This window comes from Artemia sp. Qi Xiang Cuo, chromosome 10 (assembly GCF_049724085.1).
Source record: "Artemia sp. Qi Xiang Cuo chromosome 10, ASM4972408v1, whole genome shotgun sequence".
Classification (NCBI taxonomy): Eukaryota; Metazoa; Arthropoda; class Branchiopoda; order Anostraca; family Artemiidae; genus Artemia; species Artemia sp. Qi Xiang Cuo.
In genome coordinates, this window is record NC_142803.1 from 10,949,043 (window position 1) to 10,958,870 (window position 9,828).

Consider the following 9,828-nt stretch of genomic DNA (forward strand, 5'->3'; position numbering starts at 1 on the left):
CACAAAAGTACAAGGAGCTTCTTAAAGGAGTCTCAATTAAAAATCTTCATTTATTTTATATTGTTAATTTTCTGATGAATATATTTGAATTGCTTTATAAATTTAATATTTATTTGATACATTATAAATTTGAAATTTTATATTATGAATTTTATATTTTTTTTAATTATTATGATTATTTATTATAATGTTCATAATTAAGGTAAAAGTTTTAATCTTTTTCCTAGATCTCAGTTTGCAAAAATTTTTGATGGCGTCTAATAGTACAAAAAGTGAATAAATTGCCACTAAACGATGTTGGTGGTGTCTGCGGATTGGTTGGGAAATTTTCCGCCATATTCTCGTCATCATTAATAGTTGCAAAACACAAAAAGCTAATTAACTGCCATTAAGTGATATTGGCGTTGCTTGCGGATTATTTTGTAAACGTTTCACCATATTTTCGTCATCATCAATAGAGACAAAACCCATAAAGTAAAATTTTTACTTTTTAAATGAATGTTGACTAGAAAATTCAGTTTTCGATAAAACAATAGCTGTTTTTTAGTTTTTCCAGTTTTATAAACTAATGGTAAAATTTTGTGTTTAGATCCAAATTTGAATCAACGGAACTTTTCTTTACCAAGATTTGCAGATATAATGTTGTATTGATTACAAAATGGTGAAACTCGCATTTTTTTCTTTTTTTTAGTGAGTTGCTCTTTACCTCTAATAAACACCGGTCACATTTGTAGAGCCAAAAAGGTGAATCAGTAAGTAGCTGGAAAACTTTAGTTGCCTGTTAAACAAAACTCAAGTAAGTCAAGGGCTTCAGTAAGGTACATATGCCCTTACCTAAGGGCAGGCGAAAAGCCAGTTTTTTTTTTTTTCGGGGGGGGGGGGGTGGGGGGCCAACGCCAAACTCATTTTATTTTATAATTTGAATAAGAATTGCTCGGTAATTGAAGAAAATTTAGGATTTTTGGGGAGCCCGGACCCGAGGTCCGTCTGCTGCGTGCATCCCAACCTAAGGGTCTTTAGGCTACGCAGGGTAGACAACCAATTCCCAGACAAATTGTCATTAATATTTGAGAAAAAAGTACTTTTCTGATGATTAAAACTTTACGAGAGCTTCAGGAGTTGATTCTGGGTTGATTCCTAAGAGTATCATTTACGTAGCTCAGCTACAAATTTCTTTTAAATATTAAGAAGGTTGATCTAGAAAGCAATTGTTTACCCTAAACTATTCTGTAATTACCTACCAAAAATTTATCCGTTATTGGAATGAGGGAAATCGGTCTCTAGGTTTATTCGAATATCGATTATTTACCTTTTTATGTACTACAATTTACCTTTCTATGTACTACCTACTATAATTTTCATCCAACCTGACATAACCCACACTGAATTAAATACTACCTCTGGAATGATTCGGTCTATCAAATCAAACACTTCTTTCTGGATCTTCCGTCTTCTGATTGCATACACGCCGGCCTCTCTATTTAGGAATTTCACGTTCCTAAAAATTAAGTCTTATTGCCAAACTGGCATATTAATAAAAAGCCAAACTTTTACTCTTTTTAAAAAAGGAGCCGACGTTGAAAAATATAAAAACTGGGAGATAAAAGTTATAAAACATATTTTAAGTCAACCCAAAAAGTAAAAATTCCTTGAAACGTATCGTTCAAATTTGCGATATGGTGGTCCGGTTTCTGAAACTTTTGGGTTGGTTACTATTTTTTACAATCGTGGTGCAAACAAGTGAGACTCGCGTGTTGTACAAATAAGACCGTTGGTTGACTGCCTCGCCACTGGACTAAGATGATTAGAAAATTACTTCTTAAGGGGGTTTAATTTGAGACCCTCCGGTCCAGTTCCTAAAAGTGGTAGTTCTATCACCTTTTTTGAGACTTATGGTGCAAAACGGTGAGGCTTATGTGCTCTGTGAATGAGACTGTTGGAGTATATTTGCTACTCTGCTAAGATGATTAGACGTTTAGGTTTTAATGGCTTTACTCCTAATATTTACGATAGATATGTATTGAAGCCTTCATAATTATTATGTTGTTTTCGCTTAAATTCTGTTAGCAAGATTTGATTCCCCCCCCCTTATTCCTTGTACTGTAATAATTGATTTTGGCAGGCAATTCGAGATGGTGTTATTGAGGCTTTTATTGATGAGGATGGCAAGTTTATGCAAAGTCGGGAAATTTCTGATGTTTACAGTACCCGCGAGCCGCAGATTAATTTTCATCAGAGAGTGAAATTTTGTTTGGACGTCCATAATCAGAGTATCAAAGCTATGCGATTCCCTCCTAAATCGTATAATAAAGATTTAGAGTCTGCTGAAGTAAGTAGCATTTCAATATTTCAGAGGCCGTTTTGAATAAAATTGCTTTCAACACAATCAGGTTATCGTAGCTATGCGATTCCCACCCAAATGATTTATTAAGTCGTTGGAAGTAAAGTGAGCTACTGTAAGCTTTTCACAAGCCAGTATTATTAAATCTCGTTTAATTTTTTCGGCATTGACGTACTAAGGACATTAAACTAAAGGTATTTTTTGACCCCTGGACCCATCTTAGGTCTTTTCAAATCTTTAAACTGCAATTTTCTAAGATTTTTCTTTAATTGTTTCAAAATTAACAAGATATTTGGCCATTACATATTATTGTGAGTGTTGCTACGTTGAACCTTGAAAATAATTTAGAGAAACTAATTAGTCGAGGTTGACGATGTTTTTCGTTCATATATAATCAAACAATAAAAGTATGTCGATTCCATAAGATAACTATGTTTATCGTCAAAGGAAAATTAGTCCTACTTAAGCTGTTTGGTGTCATGGGTTTTAGCTGAGTTTTTGCACACGTTTCTTTTTCTTTTTATCTTGATTTCGTTGCTACTAAAACACCATAACTGCAGATGAAGATTCTTTTTATTAAAAAGTGAATTCCTGATTTTTTCCTAGTTTTTTTTTTTTTTTTTTTGTTTAAAACATATATGGCTGTGTAAGTTTCCACTCAGCTAATTCAAATTTTGAGTTATAGTTCTCACTGTCCTTGGTACTTCATCTTTGTAAATTTACAAGAATATTCCTTAAATTCAAGGTTAAAACCAAAAAATTAATGAAAACAACTTTTGCTTGTACTCAGCACCTAATAATTTCTTAGGTCTGGTTTGTCAAGACCACTCTCTATAAAGAAAATGTGGAAACTACCAAATGCCAGGACATTTTACCACCAGAGAACGGTGTCAATGCACCAGAGGGAATTAATACCAAAATCAGCTTTAAGCTTTCTTTTTAATACTCCTTATCTGTTTGTTTCTATAGGTCTGGTCGGAATGTTCTCTAAATGGGTTACCTTACCGCCCTTTAAAATTTTATTTAATTACCGTGCTTGCTACGTGCCAAGGGCGTACCCAGAATTTTTATACCGGGGGGGGGGGGGTATTTTTTGGAGAAGTTTTAGAAAACAAAACTTTAAAAACGCATCAAAAATTCGCATTTTATGCATTTTTTGTACCGTCTTGATGATTCAGAGAAAATTTTCGGGGGGAGGGGGTTCAAACCCAGAACCCCCTGGATACGGTATTGCTATTTACACTTCTTGTAGGCAAATAAACGCTAAAGTTCGATCTCAATTTGTCTCAATTCTTTAAGAATGATTTCTGAAACACATAGGCTGTGTCATTAGAATCAGAATCTTTTTGAAAGCTCTTAAAAAACTTTAGAGTGAAGAGTGGGGTATTGAGAAGGGGGCAGTCTCCTCATATACGGAGTAATTTCTGTTTTACGTGTTAAGTGTTAATGTTGCTCCTTGCTTTAAGTAAAAAAAAAAAAACTTGTTTTTTATTTATTTAATTATCTTTAAGAACCAGAACTTGCCTCCAAATTTCGGCTGTATTTTGAGCCTAAAAACAAATTTAATTTTCATAGATTCTCTGAGCAAAAAAAGGGCTATAAAATTATAATCACAGATTTTAAAAAATCAATTGGAAATTTTCAATATTTATGACTGTAGAGTGAGAAATTAGAGAATAGTTTGTTATTTTTTAGATAGAGGGCATTGGCACTAATTTTATTTCATGCATTTCTGAGGAATGCATGAAATAATGCAAAGGAATTTAATCTGAAACGTCAAAATTTACGAAAAAACAAACTTAGAAAAAATAATTTACAAAAACATTGTATGATGGAAAATCTGATTGAAATTTTCATTTAGGCTTTGTGCTCTCAGCAAAACATGCGGTTTTATGGCAAGATTTCAGCTGTAACATGTATTGAAAGGACAATATACATAAATCTTTGGGTTAGTAGTTTCACACCTGTCCATCCATTCAGACGACATTTTTTTGATTTTTTTTTTTTTAGAGAAAGATTTAAACACATCAAAAGTATAATATATTTCCTATTTCCGCATTATTCTCAAGACATTTTTCAATCTGAAAAGAAATGGCCAGCCTATTTCAAAAATTTAATTTGGCATATGGCTAAAGCTGAATCTCAGCTACCGTATGATACCAGAAGTGTCGTCTTCCGATGAAAAATTTACAGCGCAGGACTGGGCAAAACTAAGCAAAAAAAGTATACCTTACCATACCTTACCATAAAGTATAAAAAGTATACCTTACCATAAATATCAGTTTTTTGTCATATTTCGGATCTCGAGCAAAGGAAAATTACTTTGTTCCTTAATTTCATTTATTATTCATTAAATGTATTATTTACTTGCAGTTTAATTTAAGTTAGGTTAGAAATATTTTATATTCTAGTCTGCCTCACAATAAAGCAAAATATTGTCTTTTACACTGTGCCGCTATTGTCTATTGTCTGTGCCGCTATTGTCTAAATATTTGATTCTATGTTTTCTTTTTTTTTCTTTTTTAGATAAGCAAAATGATACCAAATTTGTCGTCCTGTGTTGAAATGTGGATATTGTAAAGGGCTTTAGTTTACTTTACTTAGGGCTTTAGTTTTTAGTTTAGGGCTTTAGATTAGGATCAAAGTAGTCACTAGTAATTTTTCCCAGAATGTATAAGAAATGGAATAGAGAATATAGAAATAGTATAAGAAGAATGAAATAGTATAAGAAACAGGACTAAAAGAAAGATACCAAAAACTTGTACATGGAACATAAACCATAGTCATAAATATTAATTTTAAGTCATATTTTAAATCTTGAGCCAAGGAAAATTACACAGCTCCTTAGTTTAATTTATTATTCATTCAATTTATTATTTACATGCTGTTCAGTTTAAGTTTAATAAATATTTCTATATTGTAGTCTTCTTGACAAGAAGGGGGTTAATTAAACAAAACCCAATTTATTTTTTAACTGCAGTTAGTTCAAATGTTTGATTGCATGTTGTTTTTTTTTGTCTCTTTTTTAAAATTACTGCGGCAGCCTATTCCAAAAACTGTAACTTACTAAAAAAGAAGCTTTTCTAGTTTGTTTTCATTTATGTTCTTATTGGACCACTGAATTTTTTTTTCAATTTTATCCCATTATATTTATTTTCTATTACGAAACACATTAAAGCTTTTTTACTCAGATAAAGAAATAGCAGATTCAAGTAGTTTGTAACTACGAATTATTTTTGCTAATCATATGACCAACTGTAAGTTATCAATCCGTCAAGTTAATGCAAGAAAATTGTTTTCTAAAGAAAGGCGTAAACTTAGCCTTAAAGTATTACATGGTGGTATGTTGTGTCACCCGAACAAACATTTTTACTACTACTACTACTAACAACTCACCGCAGCACCATGCCGCCTGCACTAACACACCAGCACCATGCCAACACAGCTACGCACACTCCTCTATCCCAATCTATTCAAAGCCTCCCTCTTTCCACACTCCCAGGAACTTCCCATTTCCCTTCTTTACCAATCTTTCTTTATGACATCCTCCCACCCCCGCCACAGACGACCTGCTTTCCGTTTAGACCTAGACCGTTGGCCGAAAAGGAAAATCTTCGGTAATCTGTCATCCGCAGAACGTGCCCTAGCCATCTCAACCTTTCTTTGCTTATAACCCAAGAAAGCTGCATTGAACCACACTTTTTGTACAGCCTACTGTTCGAAGTACGGTCAGTCAGCCGGGTACCCAGAACAATCTATAGGCAATTTCTCTGGAAAATATCTAGCAAATCCTCATTCGCTTTTCGGAGCGTCCATGCTTCAGAGCCATATTTGACCACTGTCATCACTGTAGCTTCCAATATTCTAATCTTGGTTTGCAGTCTAGTCTTCCTGTTCTTCCAAACTTTTTTTAAATGTGAAGAAAAAAAAAATACTTTAACTGTGAACATTTTTGGTAGCGATAAATTTTTTTTTGGGCCGTTAGGGATAAATATTTTGAGAAGAAGAGTGAAACTGTAATCAACTTTAGTAACCCCAGTACCATGCTCTTGATTTCACGAATCTTACAATTGCGCTCATGCCTACCTTTTCTTTTTTCATCATTGCTTTATTCAAGTAAAAATTTAGGGTAAAAAAGATATCCTGTCGATTGCTTGTTTGTGAGCAGTTGACTGAATTAGGGGACGATTTTTGGGAGGAAGAGTGGTCATTTCACAAACACGATTTGGTGGGGGTGGGATAATAATGAAAACTAAAAAAAGTCATTCGATACTTTGACTAAGAAGTGTCCAGGAAGGGAAGAAAATTTGTAGTTTTAGGGGGAGGGTGCTTTTTTTAGAGTGATTTTTTGTGGGGGGGACAACAGTAAAAAAAAACTTGATATTGAATGAGAAGTGCCCAGGAATTGGAGAAAATTTTGAATTTTAGGGGGAGGGAAGGGTGCCTTTTGGGAGGAAGTTTTTGTGGGGGAGGGACAATAGTAAAAATAAACTCTATAATTTGAATAAGAAGTGCCCAGTAATTGGAGAAATTTTGAATTTCAGGGGGAGGGGATGGTGCTGTTTTGGGAGTAAGTTTTTGTGGGGGAGGGATAACAGTAAAAAAACTCGATAAATTGAATGAGAAGTACCCAGGAAATTGAGAAAATTTGGAATTTCAGGGGGAAGGGGGGTGCTTTTTTGGAAGGAAGTTTTTGTAGGGAGGGATAATAGTAAAAATAAACTCGGTAATTTGAATAAGAAGTGCCCAGGAACTGGAGAAAATTTGGAATTTCAGGGGGAAGGGAGGGTGCATTTTTGGGAGGAATGTTTGTGGGGGAATGACAATAGTAACAGAAAAAAATCGATAATTTAATAAGAAGTACCCAGAAATGAAGAAAATTTTAAGTGTGAATTCTGCAGCAATTAATTTACGCATGTTTGCTGGGAGGGAAAAGCCTAACAGAGAGCATTTCAATGCCCAGATTGCCAGACTCTCTGTGAGTATTCATATAATATAGCAGATTATTGGGGGGGGGGGGGTAGAGCTTGTATGTAGTGCTCGTGGGTTGCTTCCTGTATAACAAATCGTAATAACAATTATTATTCAACCATAACAATAATAAGATAACGTAATAATGGTATTGTTGGTTATTTGCTTGTGAGGATTTGATAAAATTAAGGGGATGAATTTTTGGGATGAAGTGGAACTCTTAAATAGATGGCGTGGTTTTTGTTTGATCGAACATATGTGCAGCAATCAATTTATGTTGTTTTGTGGAAATAGGGACAATTTATAAAGAGCTTGTAGAAGGTTGTAGGTATCTACGCCTTTACGGTTGGAATTCATTTTGAATGCTTCTTATTTTTCTAAACCTTACCGTTTCTAATTGTTCCTTTACAGAATGCCCCAACCCCTTTACCACGCTATGCTGTTTTACAGAATACCAAATTCATCCTCATGAATTATGTCAAAGTAGGATTACCGTATCAAGTTCCCTCAGTGCCAATTTGAAATGTTATTTTTTTGTCCAAAAGGTGTATACAAGGCTGTAGCCAGAATTTAATTCCAATGTGAACAGCGTTTAAAAGTCTATTTTTCAGGAGCGTCGAGAACGGGAACAGCAGGACATGGAGCTGGCAAGTGAAATGGCCGAAGAAGAAGACGAAGGCTATCCCTGAGTTTTTGGTTTCTCTTTTTTCACAATGTTCAATTATTCTTAATAAAATAGGAAAAGTCGCTACTATGAATGTTATTGTATACGGCTATTTGGTTTCAGTACTGGTTAGGTAAGCACAGTAGGCTACTATCTGTGGAAATATTTTTTTTTCAAGGGGGGGGGCTGACCCTCTCCACCCCAACCCTTTGCGTAATATTTAAAGCACATTAATAAGAAGAAATTTAAAATCAAAATTATCTAATTTATTAAATTTTGAACGTGGTTCGCTGTCTAAAAGTTTCCCTTAGTTGTTATTGAAACATCTAATTGCTTTAAAGGGGTTTTTTCCGCTTTTGAACTTCAAAACTGGTTTAAATGTTAATGCAGGAACTAGTAGGAAAAAAAAAAATTCAATTACAAAATCCTCAGGTTATTTCTTTATTTTATTTTGCTTTAATTTATTTAGTAGAAAAAAGAATTTGAAAAAATAGAAAAGAACTATTAGAAAAAATAAAACGAAGGTAAGCACAAAATCCCCAGCTTGTTACTTTATTTTTATCTTATTTATTTTTTTTTAGTTTTCTTTTATTTCTTTATCATTATTTTTTTTTACTTGTTTAAAGAAGAAAAAAAAGTCGATAAACTAGAAAAAAAAAACTGGTACAAATAAACAAAGCGAAGATAAGCACAAAATTCCTAACTTATTTTTTTGTTTTTATCTTATTTATTTTAATTCTTTGTTTTATTTTAATTATTTTATTGAAAAAACTGTATAAAAGAACTAGTGGAAATAAACAAAACAATGGCAAGAACAAAATTCCCAACTAATTTCTTTGTTTTTATCTTATTTATTTTTATTTCTTTGTTTTATTTTACTTATTTTATTGAAAAAACTGTATAAAAGAACTAGTAGAAATAAACAAAACAAAGGTAAGCACAAAATTCCCAACTTGTTTCTTTGTTTTTATCTTATTTATTTTTATTTCTTTGTTTTATTTTACTTATTTTATTGAAAAAATTGTATAAAAGAACTAGTAGAAATAAACAAAGCAAAGGCAAGCACAAAATTCCCAACTTGTTTCTTTGTTTTTATCTTATTTATTTTTATTTCTTTGTTTTATTTTACTTATTTTATTGAAAAAACTGTATAAAAGAACTAGTAGAAATAAACAAAACAAAGGTAAGCACAAAATTCCAAACTTGTTTCTTTGTTTTTATCTTATTTATTTTTATTTCTTTGTTTTATTTTACTCATTATATTGAAAAAACTGTATAAAAGAACTAGTAGAGATAAACAAAGCAAAGGCAAGCACAAAATTCCCAGCTATTTTTTGATTTTATTTATTTATTTATTGTGTTAACTTTACTCGCTGTTCAAACAGTCTTGGTAGTGTTCCTAAATATCGAAATGTTTGGTTTTTTCCCTGTTCAAAAGGGAAGAGTCTGTTCAATTTTTTCTCTTTTGCTTGGTTTTGTCGCATACTGTTGAAGTCTTGCTTCAACAGCAGTCTTGCTGCTGCTGTCTTGCTGCTGTTGAGTCTTGGTTGTGCTTCCTCAATAGTTATTTTTCTCTATTTTCATATTTTTTTCTCTAGTTTCTTTACTAGTTTATGTTTTTTGCGTATTATTTGCCGTTTAAAAAGATTCCTTAGAAATTAAAAGATACACAATTAAAATTAAAGTATTAATTCAAATAATTTGCAAAGATAAAAGTAAAATCTCTCTTTTCTTCTGCTCTTTATGTGAGTCAAAATTTCCGCTATTTTTCTAAGATGAATAAAAGTTATTAATTTAGACTGAGTAATTTCTTGCGATAACACCGGACCTTTTTCCTATGGCAAGCAAAATT

General features: G+C 32.6%; 1 protein-coding gene across 1 annotated transcript in view; it reads left to right on the top strand.

Moving 5' to 3' along the window:
* LOC148947459 (26S proteasome non-ATPase regulatory subunit 3-like) overlaps nt 1–8,070 on the top strand; it is a 50,333-nt gene extending 42,263 nt beyond the window's left edge. Inside the window, exons 8-9 of the mRNA XM_089095271.1 lie at nt 2,123–2,329; nt 7,924–8,070. Coding sequence (XP_088951397.1) covers nt 2,123–2,329; nt 7,924–8,001 — 285 coding nt within the window. The 3' untranslated portion in view covers nt 8,002–8,070. The remainder of the gene's footprint in view (nt 1–2,122; nt 2,330–7,923) is intronic.
* The last annotated feature ends 1,758 nt before the right edge of the window (nt 8,071–9,828 follow it).